Source organism: Coregonus lavaretus, assembly GCF_964263955.1.
Source record: "Coregonus lavaretus genome assembly, chromosome: 7".
Lineage (NCBI taxonomy): Eukaryota > Metazoa > Chordata > Actinopteri > Salmoniformes > Salmonidae > Coregonus > Coregonus lavaretus.
This window is the reverse complement of record NC_139994.1, coordinates 28879677-28899947: the sequence shown is the minus strand read 5'-3', so window position 1 is coordinate 28899947 and position 20271 is coordinate 28879677. Positions and strand designations below refer to the sequence as shown.

Here is a 20271-nt window from a genome sequence, read left to right as displayed (position 1 = left end):
GAATGTTTTTCGAGAATATATATATATATTTTTACATACATACATACTGTACATACATACATTCATACATTTGAACACTCACACACACATACATGCAAGCAAGCACACATACACAAACAAACACACAATAATACATATTACTTTATTTCCTTTTTTGTTTTATAAAAAATCCTTATTGTATATTATTACTTTGGATACGGTTTACTATTATCGTTAAATTACTTTCAAAAGCATGCACTTCCTTTTGGTTGTCTCGTGATTCTCTATATTGCACTGATATTTATCACAGTGTCTTTTTTATTTCTCTCTTTAACTCCATTCTTTCGATTTCCTTTCCTTAGTTCAATATCACTGCAAAACAAATCCTTACGTTTCTGCAAACCGACAGATTTGAGCAGTCAATGAGTTGTCTTTAAAGTTCTCTGTGGCTCTTTCATCATTGTCATAACCAACACTTTCTCCTCCAGGAAAAGTCTTTCTGTTTTTTCTGTCTTAGAGTGGGTAAATAGCTGTAAGGGGGGTAGTATAGCTGGTTGATTCTTGATAAGTGTATCCTGTTTGTCAGTCTCTCTCTGACTGCCCCCCTCAATTGGTTGCCACGGTAACAATAGACCCCTCCGCCACCTCTTCGTCCTTCTCCTCCAACGACTGGACAATGCAGGGTGTGACCACAAAGGGTATGCGCTCTGCCATTGGTTCTGGGCGTGCTAGTTGTGGACTGGTGCCTCCAATTGGGGTGGCGTCTTCTCTAAGCGGGGACGGGGTCAAAGTTGGCTCCAAGGTTAACGTAACTTCATCTTCCTGTGAAAACAGTAAATGGATGGTTTACCAACTATACTGTACTTACCAAACTGTGAGGATTAGTCAAATCTCTACCTGTGGGTACATCGTAACCCATTTATTAGCCTTGCACGCCATCTTGTGGCTGGAGGACTGACTTTGATGTAAGACTGAAGTAAAACACTTTTGGTAGCCATGACAAACATATTTTCAAGATTTCACTAATATCATCAAAATCAATAAATCATAACACTTTTTTGGGCTCATTCAGTGGTAGAATCCTGTTGGAAAATAATGTTAAAAGTACCATTTATATTGCTAAAATATACATTGGCCAAGTGTCAAAACCCCGGTTTTAGATCAATATGCTGAAATAAGTTGTGATATTTTGAAGACCAATACATAAGTTACTCCTTACACACTATTTACCAAGCGGTCACTCAAGACTGGAATTGATTAGCTTGTTCTACCGTATCAATAGCAAGTGCAAATTAATCACTCACATCGATATTGTATTTCAATCATTGGAACTGGGACAATAACCACTGCAACATGTACCATTTGCACTCTAACAGACAAACCTCAATGAACTTGGGTATGCTACATATATCTATCGATAGATGACAACCTATCGTAGACCTTTATCAACTTATAACTCTGTGAGAAAATTATTTCGGTAGATGGCCAACACAGAAAAGGAAACACAACACTTTTCTGGCTGGATAATTTCAACGAATCACCACCTCACACCGGTTAATAAATAGAGACAGGGGTTGGCTTTCATTTGAATGATAGCTTAACCCTTAAATCCATGAATTCATGTGAGGCAAGAGACGTTTATGGGAAGAGCGCCAATTGTTTTCTAGCCACCGTGGTTCTGAAAATGACAGCTGCGTTCTATGTCCCACTTTGGACTGGCGCATATGGCAAAAACACTGGTACTAAACCAAAGACTATAAACTTTAAAACTAACATCACCAATCTGAGGTAAAAAGGATGTGTATTTCCTGTCATTCTTCTGTGGTGAAAACGTTAGTCTGTGTAATGTAGTAACACCATAGGGAATTTAGCGTAATAAAACATAATTAAATATATCAAAGTAATTCAATATTTGAACATATTACTATAGTAAATGTCGTACACTCACAAATTCTTACAACAATGACATCTGTTTCTTCCTACTCTAATCATGGAGAGAGTTTAAAAATACTCCTAAGCACTATTTAACCAGGAGCTCGAGTGTCCCATAGGGTCTGTGCAGCAGGCTGAACGTTTGACTTGGCTACTTGTTGGGCCTGCTGTTAATAGTGCCAATATCAGATTGGCTCAATCTGCTTAGGCAACAATGTGTGTGATAATATCTAAAGCAATACAAAACGCTAGTCAGAAAATCAACACGTTTTTCTTCAACCACATGGCTCACCTTAGTCTCCTCCTCTTCCTGTTGCTCTGAAATGCATTCACTCTCCTCCTCTGGCTCCTCCCCCAATGTCTCGACCACAACCCCAACCATGTCACCCATTGGCCCGCTCATCTGTCCGACACTCTCCACCTGCGCAGAGCCCCATAGGTCAGCCAGGCGAGGGTGAGTGGGCAGGCCCAGACTGTGGATAGTGCTGTTGGGCGTGGCTTGGAGGGAGTGGTTTGCACTGTGTAGCCTGTGTTCCATTGCCTGTAGATAAGGGAACACAGTTCATTCAAATTTTCTCATGACACAAACAATTACATTATCAAGAAACCTCCCCATGAGTCGATAGCTCTTGGCTAATGGGAGGAAATGAGTCATCTGTTGCTCTTGACAATGAGTATTTCTGTATGTAATTAGTAGGTCTCACATGTTGTTATTAACGCTATAGCATTGGTAGCATTACATTAACAGTAAGAAGGATTAAAAAATGTGATACATTTTTTGCTAATAACACTAACAAACTGCTAGCATACTGCTGTCTTACAATGGTTGTCAGTTAGACAGTTCCATGTTGTTATTGAAACACTAACTCCACCAGGTGACAGTCCTCTATGAAGCAGTCCAGTCCAGTCTGTCTCACCTGTTGCTGTTGGTAGAGCATTAGCTGCTGGTGCTGGTACAGCTGAATCTGCTGCAGCTGCTGGAGCTGCAACTGGCTCTGCTGCTGCAGGGTGAGTTGTTGGGGCTGCTGCTGCTGGATGTAGCCCCCCACGTTGTCCACCTCGCCGTAGCCCTCACCGGGCGTCCCTCCGCCCCCACCCGCCATGATGTAGGCGGCCGGCGAGGCCACGCCCGAGGGATCGTTACTGATTGGCTCCCAGGCGTCGGAGGAGGAGAGGCAATAGAGGCCCTGGGCGACGTAGGTGTTGGGCCACATGTCGGCCGAGGAGTGATGCATCGCCTGGTCTGTTGTGTTAGGGAGGGATGAAGGGAGAAGTACAGTCGTGGTCAAAAGTTTTGAGAATGACAAGTATTGGTCTTCACAAAGTATGCTGCTTCAGTGTTTTTAGATATTTTTGTCAGATGTTACTATGGTATACTGAAGTATAATTACAAGCATTCCATAAGTGTCAAAGGCTTTTATTGAGAATTACATTAAGTTTATGCAAAGAGTCAATATTTGCAGTGTTGACCCTTCTTTTTCAAGACCTCTGCAATCCACCCTGGCATGCTGTCAATTAACTTCTGGGCCACATCCTGACTGATGGCAGCCCATTCTTGCATAACCAATGCTTGGTGTTTGTCAGAATTTGTGGGTTTTTGTTTGTCCACCCGCCTCTTGAGGATTGAACACAAGTTCTCAATGGGATTAAGGTCTGGGGAGTTTCCTGGCCATGGACCCAAAATGTCGATGTTTTGTTCCCAGAGCCACTTAGTTATCACTTTTGCCTTATGGCAAGGTGCTCCATCATGCTGGAAAAGGCATTGTTCGTCACCAAACTGTTCTTGGATGGTTGGGAGAAGATCTCGGAGGATGTGTTGGTACCATTCTTTATGGCTGTGTTCTTGGGAAAATTGTGAGTGAGCCCACTCCCTTGGCTGAGAAGCAACCCCACACATGAATGGTCTCAGGATGCTTTACTGTTGGCTTGACACAGGACTGATGGTAGCGCTCACCTTGTCTTCTCCGGGACAAGCTTTTTTCCGGATGCCCCAAACAATCGGAAAGGGGATTCATCAGATAAAATGACTTTACCCCAGTCCTCAGCAGTCCAATCCCTGTACCTTTTGCAGAATATCAGTCTGTCCCTGATGTTTTTCCTGGAGAGAAGTGGCTTCCTCGCTGCCCTTCTTGACACTAGGCCATCCTCCAAAAGTCTTCGCCTCACTGTGCGTGCAGATGCACTCACACCTGCATGCTGCCATTCCTGAGCAAGCTCTGCACTGGTGGTGCCCCGATCCCGCAGCTGAATCAACTTTAGGAGACGGTCCTGGCGCTTGCTGGACTTTCTTGGGCGCCCTGAAGCCTTCTTCACAACAATTGAACCTCTCTCCTTGAAGTTCTTGATGATCCGATACATGGTTGATTTAGGTGCAATCTTACTAGCAGCAATATCCTTGCCTGTGAAGCCCTTTTTGTGCAAAGCAATGATGACGGCATGTGTTTCCTTGCAGGTAACCATGGTTAACAGAGGAAGAACAATGATTTCAAGCACCACCCTCCTTTTAAAGCTTCAAGTCTGTTATTCTAACTCAATCAGCATGACAGAGTGATCTCCAGCCTTGTCCTCGTCAACACTTTCACCTGTGTTAACGAGATAATCACTGACATGATGTCAGCTGGTCCTTTTGTGGCAGGGCTGAAATGCAGTGGAAATGTTTTTTGGGGGGATTAAGTTCATTTTCATGGCAAAGAGGGACTTTGCAATTAATTGCAATTCATCTGATCACTCTTCATAACATTCTGGAGTATATACAAATTGCCATCATAAAAACTGAGGCAGCAGACTTTGTGAAAATTAATATTTGTGTCATTCTCTAAACTTTTGACCACGACTGTACATATATATGTTTACATTTTGGATTAGATACAAGCTATAAACTGTAATCTCAGAGCACAAAGCAGAGATTTTTTGATGTATCACAGAAGGCAGTAGATATAGGTAAACGTGGCCTTTAGTTTCCATAACAATGGTTTACACTAGTTGGGTTCAAAGGCCCTTGAAGCAGCGGTATCACCAGATATCAGAAGATATTTACAGCAGTGTCACCATTTTGACAAGAAATACACCGGCAACTTATTTAAAGCTCAACATATCTAAAGGAGAAAATTAAAGCTTGCTTGACGATGGGCAAACCGTGCCTTAGTTATCATAATGCCTATAATAAGCAGATTTTAATTGGTCTAGGCCACATATGTCAGAGTCAAGGCCCGCGGGCCACATCCGGCCCGCGAGAAGGTTTTTTACGGCCCCTGGGATGATCTTGATTTATTATTAGAACCGGCCCGCAGACCGCAGCAAGCCGGCAGCCCGCAGATCTTTTACACGCACCAATACTACATTTCCCACAATGCAACGGTGACGCACCGAGCAGTAGGCTGCTTCATTTCAATATTTATTGGCACAGCAGTCGTCAGCATCACAGTAAAATTAACTTTCAGATACCCATCAAAAATGGCAAAACGGAAGGTGGACACTGAGAACCGGGGGTTTCAAACAAGGTGGGAGTCGGAGTATATGTTCACGGAGGTAGCTGGAAAACCTGTGTGTCTTCTGTGTGGAGAAAGTGTGGCGGTACTGAAAGAGTACTCGTGGGTTTGACAACCGACGGAGCACCTGCGATGTGTGAACACAGGAGCGGACTGGTGGCGAAGATACGGGAAAAGATGCAAGAGGAAAACGCGACAGGTGAGCTGACAGCTTATCATTGTATCATACACCAGGAAGCGTTGTGCGGTAAAGCCTTGAAAATGGAGCATGTAATGAGCATCATCACGCGCACAGTTAACTTTATCAGAGCCAAAGGTTTGAATCACCGCCAGTTCAAGGCATTTCTGACGGAGTTAGAAACGGAGCATGGTGATTTGCCTTATCACACAGAGGTGCGATGGCTAAGCCAGGGAAAGGTGCTTCAAAGATGTTTCGAGCTTCGTGAGGAGATTTGTCTGTTCTTGGACAGCAAAGGGAAAGACACAACACAACTCCGAGACGAAATGTTTCTGTGTGAAATGGCTTTTCTGTGTGACATTACGAGTCATCTGAATGCAATGAACTTGCAGCTGCAGGGTCGGGATCATGTCATCTCTGATATGTACAGTACAGTGAAGGCATTTAAAACCAAACTGACTCTGTGGGAGACGCAGATGCGGAAAGAAAATTTGAGCCACTTTCCCAGCTGCCAGACCATGAAAGAGAAGCTCTCTACCAGTGCGTTCCCGAGCGCACAGTTGGCTGATAAAATAGGTATGCTTGCCGCTGACTTTCGACGCCGATTTGCTGACTTTGAAGCACAAAAAAGCAGGTTGGAACTGCTCGGTAACCCATTTGCTGTTGACGTGGAAAGCTCACCACCAAACCTCCAAATGGAGTTGATTGACCTCCAATGCAATGATGCACTGAGGGCAAAATATGCGGCAGTGGGTGCTGCGGAGTTCGCCCGTTTCCTCCCCGACACAATGCCCCAGCTGCGCATCCAGGCTGCTCAAACGTTGTCTATGTTTGGCAGCACATACCTGTGTGAACAACTGTTTTCTTTGATGAACCTGAACAAAACATCACACAGAAGTCGACTTACTGCTGAACACCTCCACTCAATTCTGAGGATTTCCTCAGCTCAGAGCCTTACCCCGAACATTGATGAACTTGTGGAAAAGATGGGACACCACCAAGTATCACCCTCAACCTCAAACAAGTGAACATTACTGTGCAATCACATATTTAGAGTTTTTACTCAGTTCAAGTTTAAAAGTTAAAGTTTAATATTTGTTTTCACTGCATGTTACTTCTCCTTAAACAAAGTGTTGTTTTTGATTAATAGATTTTTGCACTTTATTTTATTGTATTTCAATCCAATTATATTTTAAAAATATTTCAGTTGAGTGGATGATAGAAAATTGCTATTATTGTTTTTTTCTTTGAAGTAAATTTAGCCCACTTTTGCTAAAATAGAAAATATAGGCTACTGATGGTGCCTTGAATACCGGTTTCTTTCATTTAATGTTCATGTTATGGGGATTTTTATATAAAGGAAATTTGTCTTTTGTGTCTGTTGAAAATTAAAGATTACTGACAGAGCCATAAGAAAATATTGCTTTATTTATCTGATCATATTGGAATATATTTGTTAGGTTTTCAGTAGGTTCAATTAGGTTCACTAGACTATATGCGTCATTTAAAAATTTTTCAATGAACATTCGAACAGTCCGGCCCTCGGCTTGTAGCTAAATTTTTTATTTGGCCCTCCGTCCATTTGACTTTGACACCCCTGGTCTAGGCAGAGAATAGGCCCATATGGTGCTGTTAATGAGAGCCAGGCTAAGTCCTTGTGTTAACCTACAAGCTCCCCCAGGGTTTTCTGCTACAACACTACACTACCAAACCAAACACCCCAGGGCCACAGCTGCCATTTTGAGTTTCTCCAAAACATTTCTTCATAAAGCCCTGATGCACCTCTAGCCAGCCTGTCAAATGGAGTGGAAATGACATCAATCAAACCGGAGTAAACAAGATTAATCAAAGTGGCTGGAAGCCTTCCACAGTAAAATATGGAGGAGCACAGTCCAATACAGAGTGGATGTGGAGCTCACAAGTCAATTATGATCCCTCTTCAAAACGACATATACACTACCGTTCAAATGTTTGGGGTCACTTAGAAATGTCCTTGTTTTCGAAAGAAAAGCAATTTTTTGTCCATTAAAATAACATCAAATTGATCAGAAATACAGTGTAGACATTGTTAATGTTGTAAATGGCTATTGTAGCTGGAAATGGCTGATTTCTAATGGAATATCTACATAGGCGTACAGAGGCCCATTATCAGCAACCATCAGTCCTGTGTTCCAATGGCACGGTGTGTTTGCTAATCCAAGTGTATCATTTTAAAAGGCTAATTGATCATTAGAAAACCCTTTTGCAATTATGTTAGCACAGCTGAAAACTGGCCTTCTTGAGACTAGTTGAGTATCTGGAGCATCAGCAATTGTGGGTTCGATTACACGCAAACTGGCTCTAACCAGAATAGAAAGAGGAGTAGGAGCCCCCGGTGCACAAAAAGCCATATCTCAGACTGCCCATCTTAATGTTTTATTTTTATTGGCCAGTCTGAGATATGGCTCTTTCTTTGCAACTTTGCCTAGAAGGTCAGCATCCCGGAGTCGCTTTTTCACTGTTGGCGTTGAGACTGGTGTTTTGTGGGTACTATTTAATGAAGCTGCCAGTTGAGGACCTGTGAGGCGTCTGTTTCTCAAACTAGACACTCTAATGTATTTGTCCTCTTGCTCAGTTGTGCACCGGGGCCTCCCACTCCTCTTTCTATTCTGGTTAGAGCCAGTTTGCGCTGTTCTGTGAAAGGAGTAGTACAAAGCGTTGTACGAGATCTTCAGTTTCTTGGGAATTTCTCGCATGGAATAGCCTTCATTTCTCAGAACAAGAATAGACTGACGAGTTTCAGAAGAAAGTTATTTGTTTCTGTCCCTTTTCAGCCTGTAATCGAACCCACAATTGCTGATGCTCCAGATAATGAACTAGTCTCAAGAAGGCCAGTTTTATTGCTTCTTTAATCAGCACAACAGTTTTCAGCTGTGCTAACATAATTGCAAATGGGTTTTCTAATGATCAATTAGCCTTTTAAAATGATACACTTGGATTAGCAAACACAACATGCCATTGGAACACAGGACTGATGGTTGCTGATAATGGGCCTCTGTATGCCTATGTAGATATTCCATTAAAAATCAGCCGTTTCCAGCTACAATAGCCATTTACAACATTAACAATGTCTACACTGTATTTCTGATCAATTTGATGTTATTTTAATGGACACATTTTTTTATTTTCTTTCGAAAACAAGGACATTTCTAAGTGACCCCAAACTGTTAAACGGTAGTGTAAATAAACAAAATTATGTGTATTTGCATTTGGCACTAATATTGTTGTGGAAAGGTAAATGCTTAATTTAGTATAAAAAAAAATGTTTTATTCATTAATTAAAGCTGGAATTCATTCATTAAAGCTGATATTGCCACATCCATTTGCGATATTCCAACAACAAAGACGTTAATTTTAACAGCAAACACAGTTTTTTCCCCTCAGACATCATTGCAAACCATTGCACGCGCAATAGAACAGCAGAGTATGTACTACAATTTATTTTGACCACGATGCTGGATGCTCATTTCCTCAACAACAAAAAAACTATAACAAATGCTCCTGGGGCAACCAGTGGCGCTGTTGCGCCTATCGTGGATCTCAGCTTTAAAAGCTATGTGCTATCAAATGTTACTTGTACATCCTTTCTCAATTTCACATTATAAACTGGGAGAATGCTGATTGCTGATTGACTGAAAGCTGTGGTATATCAGACCGTATACCATGGTTATGACAAAACATTTATTTTTAATTATGTTGGTAACCAGTTTATAATAGCAATAAGGCACTTCGGGGGTTTTTGATACAGTGCCTTGCAAAAGTATTCATCCCCCTTAGCGTTTTTCCTATTTTGTTGCATTACAACCTGCAATTTAAATGGATTTTTATTTGGATTTAATGTAATGGACATACACAAAATAGTCCAAATTGGTGAAGTGAAATGAAAAAAATTACTTGTTTCAAAAAAATATCAGAAACTTTGAACATCCCATGGAGCACCATTAAATCCATTATTAAAAAATGGAAAGAATATGGCACAACAACAAACCTGCCAAGAGAGGGCCACCCACCAAAACTCACGGACCAGGCAAGGAGGGCATTAATCAGAGAGGCAACAAAGAGACCAAAGATAACCCTGAAGGAGCTGCAAAGCTCCACAGCGGAGATTGGAGTATCTGTCCATAGCTCCGCTACTCCACGGAGCTGGGCTTTACAGAAGAGTGGCCAGAAAAACACCATTGCTTAAAGAAAAAAATAAGCAAACACGTTTGGTGTTCGCCAAAAGGCATGTGGGAGACTCCCCAAACATACGGAAGAAGGTACTCTGGTCAGATGAGACTAAAACTGAGCTTTTTGGCCATCAAGGAAAACGCTATGTCTGGCGCAACCCCAACACCTCTCATCACCCCGAGAACACCATCCCCGCAGTGAAGCATGGTGGTGGCAGCATCATGCTGTTGGGATGTTTTTCATAGGCAGGGACTAGGAAACTGGTCAGAATTGAAGGAATGATGGATGGCGCTAAATACAGGGAAATTCTTGAGGGAAACCTGTTTCAGTCTTCCAGAGATTTGAGACTGGGACGGAGGTTCACCTTCCAGCAGGACAATGACCCTAAGCATTCTGCTAAAGCAACACTTGAGTGGTTTAAGGGGAAACATTTAAATGTCTTGGAATGGCCTAGTCAAAGCCCAGACCTCAATCCAATTGAGAATCTGTGGTATGACCCATTCAACTTGAAGGAGCTGGAGCAGTTTTGCCTTGAAGAATGGGCAAAAATCCCAGTGGCTAGATGTGCCATGCTTATAGAGACATACCCCAAGAGACTTGCAGCTGTAATTGCTGCAAAAGGTGGCTCTACAAAGTATTGACTTCGGGGGGGGTGAATAGTTATGCACGCTCAAGTTTTCTGTTTTTTTGTCTTATTTCTTGTTTGTTTCACAATAAAAAATATTTTGCATCTTCAAAGTGGTAGGCATGTTGTGTAAATCAATTAATACAAACCCCCCCAAAATCCATTTTAATTCCAGGTTGTAAGGCAACAAAATAGGAAAAATGCCAATGGGGGTGAATACTTTCGCAAGCCACTGTATATGGCCAATATACCACGCATTGCGTCATGCCTAAGAACAGCCCTTAGCCGTGGTATATTGGCCATATACCACACCCCCCTCGGGCCTTATTGCTTAAATATAGCACTATGGCATTGGATGAACAGATTCAATGAGTGCTGTTCAATGAAATGTAGTTTGTACTATAAAATGGCTGCCCTATTTCTAGAGTGTGGCAGCCATGTTTGTAGTCCTGTACCTCTGCTGGTGATGCTCTCCTGGTTGGTCTCACTGAGGTGTGCCACACTGCCTTGGTTGGAGCCAGCACGAAGGCTGTCTTCCTCCATAGATCTCCAGCCCAGCAAAGTAGCCTCCGATAAGGCAAATTGTGCCATTAATCCTGGGAGAAACAAGGGGATACATTTGTAAACAATGTAAAATACATGGTTCCAAATCTCATTTATTTACAGTGCATTCGGAACGTATTCAGACCCCTTGACTTTTTCCACATTTTGTTACGTTACAGTCTTATTCTAAAATGGATTAAATAAATAAAATCCTCATCAATGTACACACAATACCCCATAATGACAAAGCGAAAACTGGTTTTTAGACATTTTAGCAAATGTATAAAAATAAAAAACAGAAATACCTTATTTACATAAGTATTCAGACCCTTTGCTATGAGACTTGAAATTGAGCTCAGGTGCATTCTGTTTCCTTGAGATGTTTCTACAACTTGATTGGAGTCCACCTGTGGTAAATTCAATTGATTGGACATGATTTGGAAACGCACACACTTGTCTATATAAGGTCCCACAGTTGACAGTGCATGTCAGAGCAAAAACCAAGCCATGAGGTCGAAGGAATTGTCTGTAGAGCTCCGAGATAGGATTGTGTCGAGGCACAGATCTGGGGAAGGATACCAAAAAATGTCTGCAGCATTGAAGGTTCCCAAGAACACAGTGGCCTCCATCATTCTTGGAACCTCCAAGACTCTTCCTAGCGCTGGCCGCCTGGCCAAACTGAGCAATCGGGGGAGAAGGGCCTTGGTCAGGGAGGTGACCAAGAACCCGGTGGTCACTCTGACATAGCTCCAGAGTTCCTCTGTGGAGATGGGAGAACCTTCCAGAAGGACAACTATCTCTGCAGCACTCCACCAATCAGGCTTTATGGTAGAGTGGCCAGACCGCTTGATTCTCTGGTCTGATTAATCCAAGATTTAACTCTTTGGATGCCAAGTGTCACGTCTGGAGGAAACCTGCCACAATCCCTACGGTGAAGCATGGTGGTGGCAGCATCATGCTGTGGGGATGTTTTTCAGCAGCAGGGACTGGGAGACTAGTCAGGATTGAGGGAAAGATGAATGGAGCAAAGTACAGAGAGATCCTTGATGAAAACCTGCTCCAGAGTGCTCAGGACCTCAGACTGGGGCGAAGGCTCACCTTCCAACAGGACAACAACCCTAAGCACACAGCCAAGACAACGCAGGAGTGGCTTCGGGACAAGTCTCTGAATGTCCTTGAGTGGCCCAGCCAGAGCCCGGACCTGTAACCGATCGAACATCTCTGGAGAGACCTGAAAATAGCTGTGCAGCGACGCTCCCCATCCAACCTGACAGAGCTTGAGAGGATCTGCAGAGAAGAATGGGAGAAACCAAATACAGGTGTGCCAAGCTTGTAGCATCATACCCAAGAAGACTCAAGACTGTAATCGCTGCCCAAGGTGGTTCAACAAAGTACTGAGTAAAGCGTCTGAATACTTATGTACATTTGATATTTCCATTTTTTATTTGTAATAAATGTGATATTTCATCCATTTTATAATAAAGCTGTAACGTAACAAAATGTGGAAAAGGTCAAGAGGTCTGAATACTTTCCGAATGCACTGTACGTGTTGATTTATTTCATTGGTTCTTATTTTCACTCTTACCTGCAGTGAAGCGGGCCTCCTTTTCTCCTTCACTGAGTTCACTGTACATTTCGCTCTCCCTCCGCCTATCCTTTTCACGTTGCGAGGTTGGGATTTTGGCAACCACAGTCCCCTCAGTCCCAGTGGATGGTGTGTTCCAGCTCTGCCATTCGATCATGTGAGCCACTTTGCCCGAAGCCATGGCAGTGGGCTTAGTCACTTTGTCCTTCATGGAACGGGACACGCCTAAATAAAGAATAGAGGGGGGGGGACATTCCTTCACAACACATTCCATTTCTGAATATGGCACCTCCCATGACGGATTTGGGCTCAGGAAGTGAAAGGGGCTAGGAACTGTGGAAAATGCTTAATGGGTTATGTATTCTTTCTGGGAGGCAATGAATTCGGTGCAAAATGGCTTCTTCCTCTTTCATGCATGTCTCTCAGCAACTCTGGGTGGTTGGAGATTGAAGTGGATGTAGATGGGGCTTACTGCATTATTAAAAGCTGTCTGTTTTATTCGTCATGGCTTGTTGACTTGATCAATCTCTCAGTCGTCTGTGGTGAGCAACGAGGGTGAACTACAGAACTCTATGAACCATATTAATATTCAGAGTCTTTACTCGTGAAATTAATCAAGAAGATGAGATTCATTAGACTTTAAGCATTTGTTTGTAATTAAAATGTGAAAAAAGTTACCTTTGCTGTAAACATAATTCTGAAAAGGCACCACTACAAATCCTTAATTAAAGTGCAAATATCTGACGATAACGAGGGACGTATTCATTCAGTGAAAGTGTTTGGCGGAACAATACAAATCTAATTAAATCAATTGAGTGTGAACTGAATACATTGAGCAACAGCAGATATGCTGGGCTGAAGCTTTGTTGATTTATTTGAAGTGGTAAAATGCTAATTGTAGATTTGTATTCAATGTTATGCAGTTATTTTGGGAGTAAGGAAAGTAATGGTTTTGGGGTCTTTATCATTCCAAGGTCGATATAGTCTGACTGTTAAATACACACGATATCAAATCAAATGTACTTCAACTGCACCAGACACGACCACAACAGACAAGGCACAGACAAGCACAGAGCCATAAAACTGCCTTGCCACCACAATAAACACACACCACCACCACAAACGCCACACTACAAAACACTACATTTCCCAACACGCCTGTGGATATGCATTGTGGTTTTATTTTAACAAATGTAATTGGATTCCATCAATTGTCCATAAGCGGCAAATTGATGTGTGCATTAAATATCAATGGGGAGGCTGGGAGTGAAACAGAAAGGGCACCCACAGGGGCGACCATGTTGGCTCCATCTCCTCCTCCTGTCCAGAGCCAACATGGGGTTGGTTTACCATCTACCAGGACAGACACACACCTGACACACCTGTCAGTGACGACTTAGCCAGAGCGCCGATCCCGTAGGCGTTGGAGTTCCTCTTCAGACGAGGCAGGATGGAGGTGGTGTCCTCCATAGAGAGCTGTAGAAAGGGATGAGGGGAGGAAAGAAAGAAAGAATTGTGGAGGGGAAAAGCGAGAGGAATGGCCGATTGTTGTGAGGGGGTAAAACAATATTGTTGATTGAGGATTAGATATGCAATTAAATTAAATTAAGAAATTAGGGGAAAATCCTACTTAACCGTCAAATTCAACTACCATTATATTAAGCAAAAGATACATTACATTATCCAACACATACCAAATCATATCGACACTTTGGTCAAACCAGCGATCGCCAGCACAGTAGTGTAGTAGGTCACTGTGCAGTCAGTGTACTGTACCTGTAGGGCCTGTGATTCATATGCTTCATACATAAAGGAGCATCATGCTAGTAGCTAGAGTTAGCTACCGTAGATAAGGTAAGGTTATTACAGCTTGTTATCTCCCAGCCGGAGATACTATGTAACCCAGGCAGTACAGTAGATTAGTAGCAGCGCTAAGCTAGAGAGACGGGGAGAGAGAGGGATGGATGTGGGATGGGGAGAGCGTGAAGGACAAAAACGTTGGCTTCTCTACAGACAGAGTGAGCCAAACCACGCGGCGGGGCGGAGGAAGAAGAAAAGGAAGAGATTAGCATAGGACTTACATTGATTCCTTCCCAGGAAAACTCGGCACGCCCATGCTGAGAGAGGGAGGGAGAGGAAGAAAGCCAGGAGAGATATACAGTAGGTATGTGTGTAGAGGAGGCGGGAAAGGGAACGCAACAGAGAGGAGGATTAAAAGAAGAACACTTAATACAACAACAACAACAACAACAACAACAACAAAACTGACAAATAAGGTGTGTAAAAGATACGCAGGACGAAACCAGTAGTAGTAAAGTACTAAAGATGTGGGTGGAGGAAGGAAGAGAAAGAATATGAATGATGTAATATAAAAAATGCAAGAGCGATTTGGACGAGGCGGGCGGGGAGCATTTAAATACTGATAAATTGAGGATAGAATAGAGATGAGAATTCACTGTCTGTGAGGGAATAGATTCTCTCATATCAGCTTGACCATCTGCTTTGTAAATTGGAAAACAAAACAAAAAACGGTTGTATTGCCATTGAAGTCAGTGTTGGTGTTTGTAGTGATTCCCTCCCAATAATAGGATACAACTAATTATTCATAATTGAATAATATCTTATATTATCATAACACATTCTTATAAATAGGACTAAATGGTGCCCCTTGTGAGGAAAATCCCCTACATAAAATGGTGCCCCGTGTGATGTCATTCTCCTACTATACTCCAAGTCAATATTCACGTCATAAGGAATTCCCCTCAACCACAGCCACAAATTAGGGAAAACAAACATTTTTTCCATTGACCCCCGTTGTAAAAGAGCCAACTTCGTCATATATTTTTTGTTATACAGAAATAACAAAACATGCCGAAGAGCTAGCGTGTTGTTCAATATACATGTAACCAGGTCAAAAATCCCGACATACAGTTCACAGTGCTCCCACGTAGGGAAATAGAGCATGCGAGAACAGCCCTGTGGCTTCAGGCTACTCGGTATGGGAGAGGGAAATTGTGGGGTCCAAGTATGCTACACACAGCTATGTGTGTGGAAAACATTTCCTCACAGGTAAGACATTTAACTTGTTTAGTATAGTCTGTATGTTTGTGTTGTTGGTCTTGGTTAGCTTAATGTTCCGGTCGGTAGCTAGAACTCACTCACATGGCTGCTAGCGCCATCATTAAAAAGGGGCATGAGGGAAGCCCTACAATATTACGTTTTTCTAAGTAGTGAGAACTCTCAGGAGCAGGCAATGTTGAAAAGTACTTTTCTTAAATGTAGTTTTGTAATTGGCTAAAACAAGAACACAACAAGAAAATTGCGTTTGAAAAAGGTCAAGTGTTTTCTGTGAGCCAATAGGGTCACAAAGGTAACCATGGGTTGTTTCCCCCAAGGCTGGCGACATTCTATCTAATACCGACTGGGAGTATACACTAGTCATAGAATTGTGGAATCTAACTCATCATCAGGCTATCGTACTCCAGTGTTATGATAACAAGGAAAGGCTTGAGGTCAACTCTGACCTAGTTGCCAGGGCCAACAGCAACTTCTGCAGGCAGATAAGTGGCCCTACTGGAGAATGCCCATTGGCCATTGCATTTTGTCATAAAGAATTAGGCTGGCCTTAGAGAGGTGTTGAGAGTTGGTTGGATATAATGAGTACTGCTCAGTCCAACCTAGTTGAACAGAGTAGATTTGAGATTTACAGATACATTTTAGATTCCGTTCCCACATACTCAGGGGCCTGGTGTAAATTCTTGCTAGGAATATGTATTATGGAGAAAGGCCTGAAATGTCAACATTAAACATTTTCCACTGTATTGCCGTTTCTTGTTTGTTTCTATAGGAATATGTATTGCAACAGCAAGTGAATCTTGGATTGTAATACCTTCTTACAAAACACCTCATGAGTTGTCAGAGTGATTTAGCAAGCCCCATGAAGTCCAAGATAGCCGCCCAGAGGATGTCTGCTTTAGTTGGGATGGTGATAAACCAATCCCACAAAATGTTGAATTATTCACTGAAAAAAAGTGACCGGGGTCAGTGCTTACTCTTTATTTATGAGGGCTTGCGGTGTAGGGGTGTCACTAGAAATGATTTATCATGGTTAAAATGTGCATTAACAGGAAGGGCGAGCAAGGAGCAGTTGGGCGTCAGCGTCCTTGGAACTTCTTCTTCCTAGCAACAGGCCCAGTGATTTCTGGGAACAGGTTTCCCCCGGTGAAGCACTTTTGTCTCAATCGGTCAATCAGACATCGGTGGTCGTGTTGTTGCCATCAAACTCTGGCCAGTCCAGAGGAGTGCATACTGTCTCTCTAACCTTGTGTGTTACGAGGCTGCTGGCTGCATCAACCTCAGGTCAGCTGACACTGCTGTGTTGACATCATACTGTGGCATCTTTGAATCGCAAAATCATGCATCAGTAAGTGGATGGATTTCCGAAAGATAGGTGGCCACTGGCCAATCCATATCCAGACATATATGGGGTAAAAACAAAATATCACAACGTCTAAATTAAATTGGGTTTTGTTGCTTGTCGGACATCTAACAGAGATGGGGATGGGGGTCCCATAAAATATAAAATAGCATATTAAGTGTAGTAGAATATGCTTTCTTTGTATTTAAACATCTGCAGTGGTCTTGTTGGTTGTCATTGTGTAGGGTATTTTTTCTGTTTAAAAAGGCCCCATTGTGTATTGGAACTCAACCTTATAGCCTCTTTAAAGAGAGAAAAACAAAACAGCAACAGTGGTAAAGGAGTAAAATGGATCATATGCTATGTCCCTGGAGTGAGAGATTATATATAGTACAGTAATGGTTTGTGCTCTCGAGACCGGCTCCAGTGACCTTTGTGAGAAATTCAATACAAACCATCTCTGAGCAACATTATGTCATGGCACTCTCAGTGATGCAGTGTGAGCGAGTCAAGCTCAGTTTCACTACTAGATATGAGAAACCATGAAATGACACTTTTCCTCGATGGCCATCTTGGCTCAAGGATCCATTTGACATAAATGAGAAATGCACTCGAGAGTAGAGCTGGAATGGTATAAAATCCAGACAAATTATATTTCACTTCAGCGGGATAAAATGTACTGTATATCGAAATGTCATTCATACCTGCTCCCCATCTTTCCGTACGGGAACAGCGTCCGCTGCTAGAAAAAAAGAAAGGAAAAGCAGATAGAGAAAGATGAAGCCAGCCTTATGCAACCTTTACTGAGTAGAGCTGACAGCACTCTCCAACATTTACGCTGACATTCACACAAAGCACTAAAATGTGATTATTATTTGCACCAACTGTTAGCACATTAGGAAAAACTAGTCTGTGTCATTATGGGCCAAGATCTTTAGATTCCTATACTGATTATGTTAAAAACGGCCTCGAATGACAGCTTTGTATGTCATATTTCAGCTGCATGATCATTAGGATGCATTTGATAGTAGGCCTACATGCAGTGAAATACATAATAAATGCTAATCTGTTATGTTTTCATTATTATTAAACTATTAGTAAGGCATACTGTATTATTATACCCAAAATACAGAAAATATAGTAAAGTAATATTATATTGGCACATACTGTAAATTGACACTGCATTGCGTGCCCTCTTCTCCACACAGATATAAGCTGAAAAAAGTCATTAATTGAATTCAAAATCCTTAAAACACTTGTCTGTAATGTTTTATATCCTAACATCTCACTTTAACATTTTAACAGTTAAAAGGGGAGTCGAACCGAGTTCTAAATTGAAACACATCTTCATGACTATCTAAGGGCCCCATCTAAATTTGAACACGTTTAACACTTGAATGTGTCCTTTAAACAGGCAAAAAACATAAAAGAAAGTCAAATGAGTTCTAAAATCTGAATTGAAACACTTTAACTACAGCTGAGTTGACACCCAGGGGAACCTGGAGGCCATTTTCCTCCATCAGACACTCACACACCAGAGACCTCTAAAGCTGATGGAACTCCAAGATAACCGAGGAGAATGAGGGCGAGTAAGAGGTAGTAGCACTCAAAGAAACAAGAGAAAGGAGGACAGGGAGGGTTGGGGAATGGGGAAAAGAAAACCAAGGGTATACCGAGATGGGGCAGAGAAAAAATGAGAAAACTATGAGGAGGAGGAGAGTGGAACGTTCCAGTAGGCCAATATATGAATGGTATCAATTGATGTCTATGGTGTGTTATCAAGCCTGCATCTCAACCAATGGAATGAGAAGGTGGTGAATGTTTTATTGTTGGTGTTAAAAGAATCTTCACATAGGAACGGTCAATATTTCTAACAGTGAATTGTGTACACAGTTGATTAGACATTTTAAAAAATAGCCACATCTCACCACCTCATGTGTAAGGTCCATCCATCTGTAAAACATGCACAAAACCCCCCAGACCCAAACACATTTATCTTAACCTCACACTTGTCACCCTGGCCTGTCAAGAGGTCTTCAATCTTCATAGTGTCACGTCTCCTCCCATTGCTCCCCTCCGGCGCTCTGATTTGCCAGTCTACTGAGCCACAGGTCTGAGCGCACCACCTCGGCAACACCGGAATGGAAACCCAACGCACCCTAATCACCTCCAGCGCACCTGCACCTCATCATCTCATCACCACCTCTATTTAGCTTTGGACTGTTCTGGATGATGTTGTGTGTGATTGTTAAGCTTCTTGTTGTTTATTCTTTGTTATTTCTCTTGCTCATTGTTAAGTAAACCTTGACCTTGTTAATTCCTGCGTCTGCGTCCTGCCTCTTCGTATACTCAGTACGCGTCACACATAGGCACCACTGAAATCTAACAGCGTGTAGTAAACTAGACAGACAGACCTCTTGACCTCATAGAGAACTAAGCCTCCTCCACTTTGCTGTAGAATTTGTCTCGTTGTAGAGAATTTTCTTTCCCTCATTCATTGATGATCCAAAACATCTGAGTCAGATATTGAACCTTTTAAGAGGAGAGGTATGGCCTCAACCGTCACAGCAGTTTTATGATACAACTGTATAATTACAAAGTTGGGGAAAAAAGCTTTGTTCCGAGCAATTGTTTGAGCTGGGGAAGGGTAGGACTATGTTCACACAGTGGGCCAAATAGCAGGGGCTAGCCACTCGCGCTGCACTGAGCGAGTTCCTTACGGGTGCATTAGCCTGCTGTGACCAACCTAGCAGAAGCCAAAAGCTGCGCGGGCCGTCATAGCAAACAGCGGGGGAAGGGAGAATCGTCGGCCACTGCCGCGATCACTCCTGACAGATCTCGTGGTTCAGAATGTTAGGGACCACCATCATCTGTCTTTTGCGATCGCTTGGGGCCAAGTGGGGCGTCTTGGTGGTGACACACGGTGGGTGACGTGCGCCCTGACACTGATTCAGGGTGAAGGCCAAAGTCTGACTCATCTCAGCTCTAGTACTGGTGCCGAAGGGAGTTCTAGCGGGACAAGGTACTGAAAAAATATTATTCTGAGCGCATATGCAGCTATTATCATGGTAAGGTATGGCCACGGTAAGACCAGGGCTTGAAATCAAAGTGACAACCTGTGGAAATGGCCCCTTGACCTTTCAGCATCGATTTCTGTAGCCTATATGAGGGGACTGTCTTTTCTGATAAAAACTGTTGAGCTACCACAAATACTGTCAACCTTACATTGGACCTGGAATACATACCCACTGGGCACAGATATCAATTCAACGCCTATTCCACATTGGTTCAACGTAATTTCATTGAAACGAAGTG

The 20271-nt window shown here is 42.5% G+C and overlaps 1 protein-coding gene across 1 annotated transcript; it reads right to left on the bottom strand.

Annotated features, from left to right (window-relative positions):
• Window positions 1-585: 585 nt before the first annotated feature.
• Window positions 586-14009, bottom strand: LOC311132028 (uncharacterized protein; the record flags this gene model as incomplete). The annotated part of the gene is made up of 6 exons (XM_084165194.1): window positions 586-801; window positions 2204-2452; window positions 2829-3154; window positions 10867-11007; window positions 12540-12764; window positions 13913-14009. The coding sequence occupies 6 exons, from the start codon at window positions 14007-14009 to the stop codon at window positions 586-588; spliced, it is 1254 nt and encodes a 417-aa protein (XP_084021320.1).
• Window positions 14010-20271: the final 6262 nt, after the last annotated feature.